General features: G+C 49.4%; 1 protein-coding gene across 1 annotated transcript in view; it reads right to left on the bottom strand.

Annotated features, from left to right (window-relative positions):
• Nucleotides 1–841: 841 nt before the first annotated feature.
• DCAF7 (DDB1 and CUL4 associated factor 7) overlaps nucleotides 842–16,512 on the bottom strand; it is a 30,767-nt gene continuing 15,096 nt past the window's right edge. The window contains exons 2-7 of the mRNA XM_004013017.5: nucleotides 12,716–12,874; nucleotides 11,926–12,037; nucleotides 11,432–11,550; nucleotides 7,990–8,199; nucleotides 6,945–7,062; nucleotides 842–5,721 (exon numbers count right to left, since the gene is read on the bottom strand). Coding sequence (XP_004013066.1) covers nucleotides 5,549–5,721; nucleotides 6,945–7,062; nucleotides 7,990–8,199; nucleotides 11,432–11,550; nucleotides 11,926–12,037; nucleotides 12,716–12,874 — 891 coding nt within the window. The 3' untranslated portion in view covers nucleotides 842–5,548. The remainder of the gene's footprint in view (nucleotides 5,722–6,944; nucleotides 7,063–7,989; nucleotides 8,200–11,431; nucleotides 11,551–11,925; nucleotides 12,038–12,715; nucleotides 12,875–16,512) is intronic.

Here is a 16,512-nt window from a genome sequence, read left to right as displayed (position 1 = left end):
TGTGATAGTTGCAGATGTACAGCGAAGGGACTCAGTCATACATACACATGTATCCATTCTCCCCCAAACCCTTCTCCCATCCAGGCTGCCACCTAGCATTGGGCAGAGTTCCATGTGCTCTATGATAGGTCCTTGTTGGTTATCCATTTTAAATATAGCAGTGTGTACATGACCACCCCAAATTCCCTAACCATCCCTTCCCTCCAGCAACTGCAAATTTTTTTGATGTAGACAGTTTTTAAAGTCTTTTTGAATTTGCTACAATATTGCTTCTGGTTCCTGTTTTGGTGTTTTTGGCCAGGAGGCATGCGGGATCTTAGCTCCCCAACTAGGGACTGAACCCACGTCCTCTGCATTGGGAGGTGAGGTCTTAACCAGTAGACTGAGGGAGAAATCTACCCTCTCTAGATCTGTACTTGCATGTTCTCTCTGCCTTAAGTGCCTTTCTCTATACCCAGAAAACTCCCAACTCAATCTTCAAAACCCAGTTCAAGCAACTTTGTCTCATCAAGTTTTCCCTGATCCCGTGACTCCCACCCAGGCACAGGTGACCCTCTCCTCCGCAGGGCCACCAGGAACCCTGAATCTGAGTCACTGCACTGGACATGGCCAGTATTTATTTATATGGATGTCTCTTCCAGTCCCCTGCAAGCAACCTGAAGGTCATGGGCCCCTGGCAGGCAGCAGGTGCCCTGTTTTGTTACAGGTGATGAGTTAGGCCATCAGACAGTGTGATGGGCTGAGGCAGAGTCTAATCGCCTGGCCAGTGTCTCTGGAACATGACCACCATGGCAGAATGGGAAGAACTGAATTTATCACAAGAAGAAATTCAGTCAGTCTATACATGTTCAAGTTTTATTACAAAGTAAGATGGGCAGAAAATACGGTACTTCTTATACAGGAGGCTGAAACAGAATGAAAGGGTGAAAATTAGGTTTAATATACTTAGGAAGCAAGAAATAAAGTCATAGATATAACACTCCACTTTCAGGTGCCTTTGAAGTAGCCTTCAATGGAGATTTACCAGCGTGGTTTCACAGCACAGTGTTAAAAATTTTTTTACAAGCCCTGTGTATAATCAGTCCTGTGAAAATAATGTTTCTTTAAAAAATGGTTACAGTACAGTTCTGTAAGGGGCAGCTTCCTCTCCACCTGACCGTGGGATGCCACAAAACCTATGATACAGAGGAAAAGTTTAAATACATAGCGAGAAATTAAGTTCAGACACACTAGGCTAAAGGGGACAGAAACTGATTGGCTAGAGCTTAACACTTCAAAGAACAAGAAACCTCCATTTTCTACAGAGAGATTTGTACAACCATGCTACAAATTCACGCTCGGGGAGGAAGGCTGGAAGGTCACTGACAGGGGTCATCACATACACAGGAACCACATCAAATGATCCATCTTCGACTCCAGCAAGTCCAAGCTTTAGCTCCACAAGTTTCATAACACACTGCATTATCAACCCAAGGTGAGAACGTTCTTTTAAAGAGCAGGGATCCCGAGTTCTGATCCCCTGGGTTGTCCTAAAGGCCAGTACGTGGACGTTTTCCAGCTGTTACACAGACTGCTGACATCCCTCCTCTTGAGTTCATACTCTGATTAGCTTATCTGTTTCTGGTTGGAGACACCAGTCCAAGCCTCTCGGGAAGGCACCTGCATGTTTCCATTCTTTAAAAAAAAAAATCACATCCACAAATGAGCCTGAGAGGACCTGGCCCATTCCATGTGGCCATATATTTGACCTTGACCATTAGCAGCAATGACATGGTGGGAAAAGAGGGCGGGGCTATGCAACACTGAGTAGCTGGCCCAGCCAGTGCAGGGACAACCCTTCTTGGAGAGCCTGGCCCAGGGGTCACAGTTGACTGCTCAGCTCAGCTCTCCTCCCAGGGAAAACCCAACTGAAGTGACTAGCATAACCTTCCTTGCTTATCCCGGAGCGCAGACAGGAAAGGGCAGAGTCCGCTCTGGGGCTTCTGCTTTAATGGTCTCCCTTCCCCTAAGCCGGGCAGTCAAAGGAGCTGGCAACAGTGGAGGGAAGATACTAGGCGGGCCTCCCATAGCTGGCAGACTGTGCAGCCCCTACGTATGTCGCAGGCTGGGAATTCAAGGCCCAGGCTGCAGCAGGAAGAGAGCTCTACAGGGGCAAGGGGTGGGGAGGTAAGAGGAAGAGAAAGAGAACAGCGGGGTGGGGAGTCAGTATGACCTTGCAACCTCTGCTTCTGCTGTCTACAAACCTACGACCAAGAAGAGGCATGGTCTGGAAGGACTGAGGGGCTCTCAACTCCTGCAGATTTCTGCCACCAAACAACAGCAGGGTTGAAATGCAACAGGAAGGGGTCCCTCTGTCACCCTGTCCCCAGCATCACAGACACTGCTGAATGGTCCTGGAAGGTTGACACAGCCCGAGAACAGCCTCACCCCACGGCCACATGACAGCCTGCCTGCTTCCTCACCTCTGACCTGTACCACCCTCGAATATTTTCTTCTTCATCACTGATTTCCTCCCCCATCCTCAATCTCCTCCTAAAATTTCAGCCACACCTGTCATCAAAAACTTGTTGGGAGTCTCAGTTTTTTTTCTGTTTCTTCTCAAATCTCAACCAGTACTCTGAGAGTCGATCCTGGTTCTGATAAGAGATGCTCCCCTGATCATCAAACATCTTCTTTCTTCAACTCCTCATCGTGCGCCTAGTTCCTTCCTGGAAAGAAACGCTTCCGACTCTCCTGGGTGTAAACACTCACGCTTCCGAAGGACTTTTGCCAGCTCTCTGACGGGGAGCCTGAAGCCTGACACATTCAGCACCTGCCTCCCCGCAGGGAGGACAAGGAAAACAAAGGTGGCTGTGGCTCAGGGGTCCAAGGCCACGTCAAAGGGCGACAGCCGGGAGGGCCAGAGCCGAGAGGCGCCAGCGCAGCCTTCCCAGGGCGCTTCTCACCTTCAAGGACAGAGGCAGCGCCTCCCACCTCTTCTCTCCAGCTGGCAATCTGAGAACCTAAACAAATTAAACCAACACTTGCTTTTGAAACTACAGCAGATCTCTGCTTCCAGAAGCGTGGCTGACTAAGAGGCTTTCTAAATCCTGAGACTACAGAAATCCCCTCCTCAGCCCTGAGGCCATCTGGTTCAGGGCATGAAGGGAGGGAGAGGGAACCCTCAAAATTCTAGCATCCCAGCTACTGCGTGTGTGTGTGCGTGCATGCATGCCCGCGTGTGTGCATCTCTCTCCCCCCAGGTGAGCTGCGGAGTCTCACCTGGGCCCAGGTGGGATGTTGGGAGGAAGAGGACCACACCTCAGGGCTTAAGGTGGGTGACAGGGCTGGGAGTCCACAGGGCAAAGGAAAAAAAAAAAAATCAAAAGTTGTTGGTTTCCAAGGTAAATAGCAACATTGTCCAAAATATCCTCATTCCTAGTAACTAACTTTTCTCTCCAGGTTGCTTTCAAGTTCCAGGTGACAAATGTCCTCACCATTCAGACCACAAAAGTGCAGATCAGGGAAGGGATCTTAACTCAGAGCTCACTGAGTTAAGCCCTGTCCCCAGAACGACCTCTCCCACTAGACTCCATTTCAAGACCCTTTCCACAGGAAGGAACTGATGGCCTCCCAGAGCCAGCAACATTCAACTTAGCCTTGCTATCCTTGAGGGAAGGACCCTGGAACCATCAGTCACAATAACAAGCAAAGGAGGGTTCTGACCAAGAACTGGTTCGTGTCACATGTCCAAAAATGACGCAGGGCAAAGCTGGCGGTAAACGCAGGATTGGCCAAGTGGACAGCCAGTTGGAGAGCCCCCAAATCAGAAGCAAGAATGAAGGTAGAAGGGGAAATACCCTGACTGAAAAGGAAAAAGAGGCTTTTTCTTTGGGATAAGCCCCCATGTATGAAAGCAAAGAGCTATGACTTTGGGGATACCAATCCATCTGCTTCTGAAAAGGGAGACTCAACCAAGAGACTTTAAGGGCCCAGAAACACAAAGCTAGCTGCTTTGTTTCTCAAGAGCAGGTGAGAGCCCCTGTGGACAAGAACTTCCGCGCCAAGGCCTGCTACTCTCTACTCCCAGCTGCTCAACTCAGAGGGTCTCAGAAACCTTCGGGCACTTGGCAGAGCGTGGCAAACCAGACTCCCCCCCGACTCTGGGCGTGTCCCAAACTCTGCCCGCCCAAGGACTCGCCTACCACCAGAGTCACACACAAGACCCCTCCCTGGAACTCATTCATCTAACGGAAAAGGACACCCACCGCCTCCATGTCCAATACTGCTCAGAACTGAAACTTGGGGCGGGGCGACTGATGGGTTTGCGGGGCTCTGAACTGGCTGGCCCTGGGTCTCTGAAGCTTCTCTTGCTCTCTGGTTAACTGATGGCCTGGGATGACCCCAGCCTGAATCCATCCTCTGCAAGAGCTGACTGTCTCCCACAGCCTAGAGGAGATCTTGTTTGGGATGGACACTCAGACTGGGCACCTGCCAAGGAGGGCTTTCTCTCCTCTCTAGCGGAAGAGTGGCCAACGTACCACCAGTCACAGTGAACTAAACAGAGATACTGAAGTTCAGCTGATGCATCACGCCTGCCTATCGTTCAAGACATGAAAGAGGATGGCTGGGGGCTTATATTTGGAGAGAAAAACAAGACTCTTAAACTGTGGACCGGAAACATTCTCTAAGCTCAGCCTTCCTGCCACCGTCCCCTGGGAGTCGGGCACCCCCATTAGCCTGGCTAGCTCAGTAGGTCCTGGGGGGCTGGACAGGCGTATGTACTTGAGGGAGTAAGAGCAGGGGTCACATGTCTATTCAGGAGCTCAGAATGCCCTCGACAAGAGCCAGGCCAAGGAAAGGTGTGAGGTGGCCGACTTCAGAGCACCGAGGAGGTTTGGGACTCCCAGTCAGGTATGTTCCGCCCAGGCAGTGATTCAAGAAGGCAAACTGCTCGGAGGGTCAGGGGCCTGAGGCCAGATCCAGGCAGGGAGGGAAGAGAGGAAGGTGTCAACAGGGAGGGCGATAAAACCAAGGAAGAGGCCAGGGAGTAAAATTCTTTTCGTTAAAAAATTAGCCCGATAGATTAAAAAATATACAAAGTTGAAATTTGTTAAGAGACACGGGTAACATGAAGAAAGACAGTTTCAAACTGGTGTTTGTTCCCAGGAAGTGCTCACATGGACAAGGACCCAGACTGCTGTCTTGGGCAGACAGAGACATCTGCGACAGATGAATACAGACACAGCCGCTGCCCACAGAGCTCATTAACATGACGGCTGACAAACAGATATACAGAAATTTTTAATAGCAGAACCAAAGGAGATGAGGAAAGGAGAGAGAAATCGAAACACTCAGCCCTGGGCTGAGGAGGCGCCACGCTGCGCTGAGTCCGGCACAGCGAGCGGTGGGCGGCTGGCCGGGGACTTTGGAGCAGTTTCTGCTAACAGCGGGTGCAAAGCGATGACAGACGTACTGGCCACCGGAAACGCGCGTCTTCTTACTCTGGGGGTGGGGCAGAGGCGGGAGACACACGAGCCCCTGCCGTGTGGGCACGACGCCACTGACACTACACTCTGAGTATCTCCAGGCAGTTGTTGTAGCAGATGGCAATCCAGTCAGGCTGGGTCGATGCCCACTGCACGTTGTTGATCTCCCCCTCGGCTGTGTAGGCCAGGATCGGGTCCTCGATGGCCCGGGGCATCTGCTGGATGTCCCAGATGAGGGCCTGATGGTCATCCGCTGGGGGCACAGAGAGCCAGCAGGCAAGTCACCACTCAGGCAGTGAGGGTCATGAGCCCTGCATCAGGGCGGGGGCACACTTTACAAAGACTCACTCACCCAAACCCCATGGAGGGAGGTTTCAATGATGAGGAAATGTTAAGGCAGGTGCCCTGCGCCACAGAGCTCCGCACCAGTGAATGGCAGAGCCCTCCACCTCTGCATCTCAGGGCCCGTTCCCCACAGCAGAGCGGGGATGGCAGAGGGACTCAGACCAACACCTCATCTCCTCTGAGGCGGACATCAGGGAAGAAAGCCGGGATGCGATCCCCCACATGGCACCTTCAGCCACTTAAAGTACCTGAGTCATTAAAGATCCCGCTCTGATGATTCAATTTAATGGGATTTTCCCCCATCCTACGGACATACATGCATCAGCGAGGGCCACAGTGAAGAAGGCAGGCCACAACCTGAGGCTCAGAGGAAGTGGGTGGGCCTGGGCCTCTGGCTGCGCTTCAACAACATGGACAGGCATGAGCAGAGGGCCCCAGGAAGAAAAGCTTCATGCTTCCAAATTCATGCTGAATTGGCCCCAAACCACCAAACTACACTGCTAAGGTGGAAATGGGAAAGGAAGGAGGGACGATGACTTTCACCCTCCTGTTTCATACACCTCTGCGTTGTTTCAGTGTTGTTTAATTTTTAATACCAGACATTATTTCTATGATAAAAGAACTCTGACGGCCAGCACATTTTTAAGGGGTCCTCTTGGGGTCTAGCAGATGGTGAAACGGGAACTACACATCCCATGCTGCAGATCCAGTCAGGTTCTGCAGGGCCCATCAAGGTACCCAGAGCTCAGTGCAGGGGCGGGGGGCAGCGGGGCGGAGGTTACAGCCAAGGAGACTGCCCCTCTTCTCATATTCCTGGATGCACGTCCTGCGCAAGCCAGGATTCTGGGGGCACACAGCGGGCAACACAAGCCTGTAACTGTATACGATGTAGACAGTATACAGATTCTCTGATATCACTGAGGGTACAAGATCATCTGGGAGTTCAGACTGTTTCAGCTACGCTAGTGTAGGGAGGTTCTCAGTGGCATCACTCTCTGTAAATCTCTCAAACCTTCCTTGGGATAGAGTGAGGATTATGATGCTAAGGAGACCAGAGGAAAACCTCCCCCCACCTCCCTTCCCATCACCCGCCTCCAGTAATCCTTCCCATCACCCCCCTCCAGTAATTACCTGCAGTACAGATGTGGCAGGATGAGTGTGGGGCCCACGCAATGCCATTGACGCATGCTCGGTGGTTGTTTAACCTGGCGACAGGCGTGCAGGGAACTCGGACGTCCAGAATCACCACCTGCAGAAAGAACAAGAAACCCCGGTGGGTGACAGGAAAAAAAAAAAAAAAAGATACTACACAGGGGAGAAAAAAAAAGTGTACATATAACTTGCTCATCTGTAGACTTAACAGACTCTTAGAGACAGAGGGGTCCCCAAAATAACTGTAAGATTGAGGAAAAAGGAAACAAAGGCACGGGCCATTTATAGTCTGTATCACAAGCCACATGGGGCTTCTAGGCTGCAGGGGAGGCGGACAGGCAGGTAACACGAATGTGAATAATCCACCATGAGCCATCAGGTGTACTCAGAATTCTGTGCCTGCTCAGCTGGGCAGATGAGAGCCCTCTCCCCTGAACCCCAAAGCAGAATCTGAAAGGTACTGGCTTCCTCAAAACACAGTTCATCACAGCGTCATGTGCACCCACAACTGACTGCTTCTGTGAAACAACAGGCTACACGGCGGCCATTTCCCCGTCTATTCACTAAGGCTGGAAGACTCTGCCCAGACGACAGAGGGAAAACTGCCTGTTTGTCTACTCGGCACCAGAAGCATGAATGATTTGGTTGACTTTTTAGATACTGCTTTTCTTGGCTCTGAGTCCAGCTCTCTATGTATTACAAGTTCTCGACACACGGCCCTTACTCTAGGTCAGGTTTTCTCAGTTTCGGCACTCCTGACATTGGGGTGGGGCAACGCTGTGCTGTGTGTTACGGGGAGTGGTCCTGGGCACCACAGGCCTCCAACTCCCAGACACTAGGAGCACCACCCCTTCTTGCACCCCCCACCCCCTCCGAAGTTGGGACAATCCAAAACGGCTCCAGGTGGATCCAAAAATCCTCTGGGGAGAAAACTGCCATCAGCTGAGAACCGCTCTCCTGGATCCACTAAGCCGGGCTGGAGCGGAGTGGCAGGGCCTAGGTTAGCCCGAAGTGGGGTTCTCACCTCCATTCCATCCATAGCCATAGTGGCCAAGTAGTTGGGGTCCTGCTTGTTCCAGCAGAGGCGCAGCAGTGGGTGATGCTGTGGGTCTTCGTAAATGATGGTGCTGTGTTCTAGGTGACGGAGGTCAAACATCCGCACCGAGCCATCAGCACCCACAGAGGCGAACATGTCCCTGCCACCCCCTGCCCGGCTAAATGCAATGTCGTAGACCTGTTGGTGAGTAAGAAGCAACTGTCAGATTCAGGTCAGTTACCTCCTTTTCATATCACAGGGAAACCTACTGTCCCCTGGTTCATCTAAACCCCTGCTCATGACTTAGAAGGAGGTAAATAAAGCCACACCACGCCTGCGAGGACTGGAAACTGAGGGTGCTAACACCAACGATTTCCCAAACAGTGACGACCATCCTACAGTGGAAGCTGGTAGGCTTCCTCTCACTTGCTGCCTTCCAAGTATTCTTCCTCCACCTCCCGCGGTAACACAGCACACACCCTGCTGACCAACAGAGCACAGATAACTCAGCAAGTATTCTATCCGGTCGGCTTGGACAGGCTCAATGAAGCCAGAACCAGTGGCTGTCTCCTGCCGCTCTGTTACGAGACTTGAGACATTTATTTCCTGGCCCTTGTGGCTTTCATCTATGTACAATCAGAGCAGTCCATGACCACAGGAAGGCTGAGGTCATCGACTGGAGAGGCAGAAGTGGCCCTCCTCTGACCACAGTTCTGCTGTGAAACCTGGACCTGAGACCCATGTGCAAGAAAGAGGTAAGAGCCCCTCTGAATCATGGGAGGCTCGGGTATTCCTTTATTTACAAAGAGGGTTAATATTGCTCTCCTAGGAAATGCTGTTTCTCCTAGTTGGTTTGTGTTCATAAGTATAACAACTTAGGTTTTGAATTATTTTCTTCTGCATTTATTCAGTTCAGTTCAGTCACTCAGTCGTGTCCGATTCTTTGCGACCCCATGAATCGCAGCACACCAGGCCTCCCTGTCCATCACCAACTCCTGGAGTTCACTCAGACTCGCGTCCATCGAGTCAGTGATGCCATCCAGCCATCTCATCCTCTGTCATCCCCTTCTCCTCCTGCCCCCAATCCCTCCCAGCATCAGAGTCTTTTGCAATGAGTCAACTCTTCGCATGCATTTATTACCTGCTGCAAACTTTGTATTGCACTAACGTCTATGAGAAAACAGGCAGAGAGCAACAGAGGGCTTCAGAGAAAGAAAGGGACAAAGAGAGACCGACAAAGCCAGAGCCAGACAAGCGGAGAGAGAAAAAAAGAAAAACAAAATGTTGAACAACAAAAAACAAAAATGCCAAACAAAACCCATCTCCTGGGGTCAAGGACTGTAAGAGCTGACTTCTGGGGAGACATGAGTGGAACCTGTCCCTCACACTGTGACTCCAGCCTTCCTGAGGTTCTACCTTCCGGGGGACACTGACTAACAAGCATCTGTTTCAAATCAACATCATAAATTGCCCTTCCTCTGGCTGACAATGAAGAAATTGCACTTCCCTCTCTACGGTGGGAACGAGGAGTGGTTCAGCAGGAAACTAGGCTGGCCATTCCAAGACCCGACAGACCTAGGCACTGGCCGGCACTGTTTATCCACACGTGCACCCACAGCTGGCGCTCTGACTCCCAGGCACAGGGACACCACGGCAGCATCACTAAGCAATAAGGTGCCCACGGGCAGTACAGCCAAGCGTGTAGAGCCACTCTGACTGCTCCTTCCTCTGTGTTCCACCCACATATTTCATCAGAAGCCAAGAGCGGGCGACAACTCCCAGACACACGCTACCCTCCTCTGCACCAACCCGCCAGCAGCAATGAGAACCTCCGAGCAAGTCTGTACTTCAACAGAGATGCGGACAGAGAAAAATCAAAGGTGCTGGGAGGTGTCATGTTTCTCTCCGGACAACCATCCTGAGGTTCATTTCTTTGAGGCCAGGGTGTTGGTTCAGGGCCTGCTGGCTGTTAAACTCGCTGTTCTTCTTGCCCAGACGCCCTCACTGCGGCCAGTGTGGCTCCTCAGCTTTACCATCATCTTTACCATCATCTGGCATCTTTACCATCATCTGGCACCCCATTCCAGTACTCTTGCCTGGAAAATCCCATGGATGGAGGAGACTGGTGGGCTGCAGTCCATGGGTTTGCTAAGAGTCGGACACGACTGAGCGACTTCACTTTCACTTTTCACTTTCATGCACTGGAGAAGGAAATGGCAACCCACTCCAGTGTTCTTGCCTGGAGAATCCCAGGGACGGGGGAGCCTGGTGGGCTGCCGTCTCTGGGGTCGCACATAGTCGGACACGACTGACGCGACTTAGCAGCAGCAGCAGCAGCAGCAGCTGTGTGAGCCATCTCCTCATTAAATCCCCTCAGGTTAAACATGCGGAGTAGCTCTAGTTTTCCGGGTTGGACCCTGACAGAGAACACATGCTAAGTGTCACAGAACCAAAATGTAGCAACTTGCTCCACTGGGTGCCAGGACGTCCTTCCTGGCGTTCCCGGCAGGTCAAGCTCTCTTTCTCTGCCCCTTGTTTCATGGTGACCCAGTCAAGCAGACTTTAACAGATCTCGGCGCTGGGAGCACAGAAAGCTGAAGGATGACCTCTCACTAAGAATGATAATCTAGTCACCAACTTCTGTGGACAACCTCACAGCTCTCACCTAATGTCTACGCATCCTTTTAATCTGTACAGACATTAACACTCCTCGCTGCACAGGAGTTGGAGGGAAAAGGAAACACTACCCACAGGAGACATCCTGTGATTTCCCTGGTGGAGGACCAGCACGTGGTGGCTCTGGGAGTTAAAAGATTTATGACCATTTTACAAAACCACTCAGAAGAAGGCTCTGTAAATACAATTAGAGCTCACTCCCTTCAGCTCTTCCAATACACATAGGAGAAACATCACCATCAAAGTTAACCATATTCAATTCCAAATAGTATTACACATATAAGTATTAAGTGAACATACTAGAAATTCATAAAACAAGTTTACAGAAGAGTTAATCAATTAGTTTTGTCTGCCAGGAAATTCCCCCTCTTCTTGCCTTCCTGCTCCCAAAAAAGTAAACATACTTCAAGGTAAGTGTTACCCTAAAATTATAAGATTATTTTTTAATCACATCAGGTCCAAGTTTGCCTCTAAGAGAGTCTGTTATTAAAAACCAGCAATCTCTGGCACAAAAAGAAAAACAACAGACTACAGAATAAGTTGTTTATATGTTCATATAAACATACTGTTTTCCACTGTTTTGACATACTACTGCTCTCAATTTAGATGAGAAGACATCAGCGTTATATAATGATCTTCCACGTCACTTGCAAAAAAGGAAAATAATGATCTTCCACGTCACTTGCAAAAAAGGAAGACAACGGTCTGACCTCACACTAAGGCAAAGAAAGCACCTGCAGAGCAGCATCAGTACCTCTTTGTCATGGGCGATGAGCTGGGTCTTCACGTGGCCAGACACGAGATTCACTCGCCCCAACACCTGCCCGGTCTCCAGCCCCCAGATGGTACATGTAGTGTCGATGCTAGAGGTGCCTGCAAACAACCAGTGTGGGTCAGCGTCTGCCGGGGTTGAGGTCCCACGCCAGCCCCTCTCCTTGTGCCTGTTCATCTGTTGAGCCCAGGAGACATGTAGCAAGCACTTCTTGAGTACAGGGAGGGAACCAGGAGAACCCAAGCGTCATGTACTCAATCCTCACCCAGGGCCTTAGCCTCTGCCTGGAGAGATGAGACTTGCACATGTGGGAAGCTCGACTCCACGGGAGGAATTAATAACCACATTCCTTATCTGGCCTCTTTCCCGCTCAGCCCCGTTTTAGGAGGCTGCACGTACCTCAGGGCCCAGTGAGACAGCTCAGAACATGTATCTCTGCTTCTTCACACCAGGATACCCCCTCCCTGGCTCCTTACCTAAAAGATAAGGATCCACCTCATTCCAGTCAAAGGAAGTCAGAGGAGCACAGAAATCCGAGTTCTTGTTATTGTTCAGCAAACATTCCAACCTGGTCTCTGTTTCGCCAACCTGAAGGAACAATAATTTTTACAAACTCAGCCAGTCTTAGCTTCACAAAAAATCTTCCAAGCCTCTTTCAGATGATACCTTAGTAAATGTAAGATGTGTGGAGACAGTTTTATCATGAAGAATACTACAGCCCAGAGGAATGACTTGAATGCTACTTCTTTCCAAGCTTTCTCCTCCGCCCAGCTGTTTTCCAAATTTTCACCCCCAAATCCTTCTAAGGCAAGAGGTCTTTTCATCCTGCCCAAATCAGTGTCTGCACCCGCCTGCCCGGGTACTACACCTCCAGTTATAGGAGAGCTGCGGTGACGGCTCAGCTGATGGGAGGCGAGGCCCACTGGCCACTCCCACGCTACAACAGAAGCAGTGGCCTGGGATTTCGTTCAATGTACTCAAAAATAGCCTGGCTGTGAGCAGAATAAGAGGCCACTGGTGTCCCCACCCCACAGAAGGCTCTCGTCTTTAAATCACGTTCACCTAGCCCTGAGTTTCCAGGGCTGACTGCAGCCGGACTTCAAGGAAATCTGGGCCAAACTGAGCAGGACGTCTGCTGAGCCCAACAAGCTCAGTCCACACCCGCTGCCACCTGCTTCTCCTGGCTGCAGTGACCCGGCCGCCAGCCCTGGCCTGCACTCTGTGAGTCCACAGCTGCCACCAGCGGCCAGTCGAGTGCCCGCTCACCCTCCACACGCGGAGATAGTCGCCGCTCGTCGCCAGCAGGTCTGGATACACGCCTTTCGTGTCAGGGATCCACATGAGCTTGGTGGTGGGGTACGGGTGGTCGAAGGTGTTCCGGCAGATAAACTCTGAACTCTCTTCGTCTAAACCCACGAGCTGAACCTATAACACCACAAAATGGAGCCACGTAAACTTTGGTTTCTCACTTACCAAGTACTCCAGAGCCCGTCAGCAGTCCTAACACTGTACCACCCTTCACTGCAGAGTCAAGAACAACTGAGTGGGGGGCATCTAGTCCAGCGAACCCGCTGCTCAGACGAGGAAACCCAGCCTCAGAGGGACCAAGTCACACTGAAGACCGCAGAGCTAGTAAGGGGCAGAGACCAAATTTGAAGACAGGCTTCCTGAATCCAACTCTCTGCACTCTTGATTCAACCACAGAGCTGCCATTATCTGCCCAGCTGCTTACACTTTTCTCCTGCAGCCCGAGGACCTTGACGACACGCAGCCATGGTTTTAGTGACTCCTTGGCTAGAAGTGCCGTGGGCATTTAGTGCCATCCAACAAAGTAACGTCTCACCTAAAATAAGGCAATCGTGGGACTTCCCTGGTCATTGTCCAGTGGTTAAGAATCCACCTGGCAATGCAGGGATGCAGGTTTGATTCCTGGTCCCAGAACAAGATCCAAGATCTTTTGTCTCAAGATACCAGTATCTTCCTATCTTTTTTTTTTTAAACGATATTATTTAGGTTCAATTGCATATAATAAAATTTACTCACTTCCATGAGTTGGGATGTATACATTTGCAAATGTATAGAGCTGTATAACCTCCCACAACAATTAAGATATAAACTATTTTGGGAATTTCCTGGCAGTTTAGTGGTTGGCACTCTGAGCTCTCACTGCTGGGGCCCTGGGTTCGATCCTTGACTAGATAACTAGGTTCTCACAAGGCATGCAGCAGGGCCAAAAAAAAAAAAAAAAAAAACCACAGGAAAACACAGACTATTTCCATCCGCCCCACAGGTTTTCCTGGGGTCCTCTGCAGTCAGGCCACACCCACTGAGCCTCACTGGCTATGGGTCCGCCTGTTCCGTAACATCACACAGATGGATTCGTGGTGCTGAGTCTTTGGGGACTGGCCACCTTCTGCAGGGTGCTCTTGAGATTCTGCCATGTTTTTATCACTGACTAATACTACAGTATATGGATTTTGTTTATCCACATTTATCCATTTACCAGATGATGAACTCTTGGGTTACTTCCAGTTTAAGGCCATTAGAAATACTGCTGCTTTGAACATTTATGTGTAAAAAAATTTTTTTTAATGCCTTTTTTTTTTTGCCCCACGATATGGCACATGGGATTTCTGTTCCCCAACCGGGGATTGAACCTGTGCACCCTGTATTGAGGCACAGAATCTTAACCCCTGGACTGCCAGCGAAGGCCCTGTTTTTGTTTTAATTGACAAGCCTTCCTTTTTCTTGGTTAAACAACTAAGGGTGAAATTCTGGGGTCATATTGTGAGCATATGTTTAACTCTATTTTGGAAAAATAATAACCAGCCAGTGTCTAAAGTGGCAGTGTCATTTTGCATTCTCACTAACAGTGTATGAGTTTCACATATATTTGTCAGCACTTGGTACTGCCAGCTTTTTAAGTCATTCTAATAGGCATGAAGTAGTATTTTAATTTGCATTGCTCTAATAACTAGCCGAGAGGAGCTACCCTGGGCCGGAGGTCAGGGGCAGTGGCCGAGAGGAGCTACCCCGCGTCTGAGGTAAGGAGCAGCGGCTGCGCTTTACTGGAGCAGCCGTGAAGAGAGACCCCACGTCCAAGGTAAGTGAAACCCCGTCCAAGGTAGGTGAAAACCAAGTAAGACAGTAGGCACTGAGAGAGGGGATCAGAGGGCATGCTGAAACTACAATCACAGACAACTAGTCAACCTGATCACGTGGACCACGGCCTTGTCTAACTCAATGAAACTAAGCCATGCCGTATGGGGCCACCCAAGACGGATCGGTCATGGTGGAGAGGTCCGACAGAATGTGGTCCACTGGAGAAGGGAACGGCAAACCACTTCAGTATTCTTGCCTTGAGAACCCCATGAACAGTATGAAAAGGCAAAAAGATAGGATACTGAAAGATGAACTCCCCAGGTCGGTAGGTGCCCAATATGGTACTGGAGATCAATGGAGAAATAACTCCAGAAAGAATGAAGGGATGGAGCCAAAGCAAAAACAACACCCAGCTGGGAATGGGACTGGTGACAGAAGCAAGGTTCGACGCTGTAAAGAGCAATCTTGCATAGGAACCTGGAATGTTAGGTCCATGAATCAAGGCAAACTGGAAGTGGTCCAACAGGAGATGGCAAGAGTGAACACTGACATTCTAGGATGTCTGGATGGACTGGAATGGATGAATTTAACTCAGATTACCAAATATCTACTACTGTGGGAAGGAATCCCTTAGAAGAAGTGGAGTAGACATCATAGTCAACAAAAGAGTCCAAAATGCAGTACTTGGATGCAATCTCAAAAACGACAGAATGATCTCTGTTCATTTCCAAGGCAAACCATTCAAATATCACGGTAATCCAAGACTATGCCCCGACCAGTAATGCTGAAGAAGCTGAAGTTGAACAGTTCTATGAAGACCTACAAGACCTTCTAGAACTAACACCCAAAAAAGATGTCCTTTTCATTATAGGGGACTGGAAAGCAAAAGTAGGAAGTCAAGAAACACTTGGAGTAACAGGCGAATTTGGCCTTGCAGTATAGAATGAAGCAGGCCAAAGGCTAATAGACTTCTGCCAATAGAATGCACTGGTCATAGCAAACACCCTCTTCCAACAACACAAAAGAAGACTCTACAGATGGACATCACCAGATAGTCGACACCGAAATCAGACTGATTATATTTTTTGCAGCCAAAGATGGAGAAGCTCTATACAGTCAACAAAAACAAGACCGGGAGCTGACTGTGGCTCAGATCATGAAATCTTTATTGACAAATTCAGACTGAAATTGAAGAAAGTGGAGAAAACCACTAGACCATTCAGGTATGACCTAAATCAAATCCCTTATGATTATAAAGTGGAAGTGAGAAATAGATTTAAGGGACTAGATCTGATAGAGTGCCTGATGAACTATAGATGGAGGTTCCTGACATTGTACAGGAGACAGGAATCAAGACCATCCCCAAGAAAAAGAAATGCAAAAAAGCAAAATTGCTGTCTGAGGAGGCCTTACAAATAGCTGTGTAAAGAAGGGAAGTGAAAAGCAAAGGAGAAAAGGAAAGATTTGAATGCAGAGTTTCAAAGAATAGCAAGGAGAGATAAGAAAGCCTTCCTCAGTGATCAATGCAAAGAAATAGAGGAAAACAATAGAATGGGAAAGACTAGAGATCTCTTCAAGAAAATTAGAGATACCAAGGGAACACTTCATGCAAAGATGGGCTCAATAAAGGACAGAAATGGTAGGGACCTAACAGAAGCAGAAGATATTAAGAAGAGGTGGCAAGAATACACAGAAGAACTGTACCAAAAAGATCTTCACGACCCATATAATCACAACGATGTGATCACTCACCTAGAACCAGACATTCTGGAATGTGAAGTCAAGTGGGCCTTAGGAAGCATCACTATGAACAAAGCTAGTGGAGGTGATGGAATTCCAGTTGAGCTCTTTCAAATCCTGAAAGACGATGCTATGAAAGTGCTGCACTCAATAAGCCAGCAAATTTGGAAAACTCAGCAGTGGCCACAGGACTGGAAAAGGTCAGTTTTCATTCCAATCCC

The sequence above is a fragment of the Ovis aries genome, chromosome 11 (genome assembly GCF_016772045.2).
Source record: "Ovis aries strain OAR_USU_Benz2616 breed Rambouillet chromosome 11, ARS-UI_Ramb_v3.0, whole genome shotgun sequence".
In the NCBI taxonomy this organism is placed as follows: Eukaryota; Metazoa; Chordata; class Mammalia; order Artiodactyla; family Bovidae; genus Ovis; species Ovis aries.
Note: the sequence above shows the minus strand (reverse complement) of the source record. Positions and strands in the feature narration are given on the sequence as shown.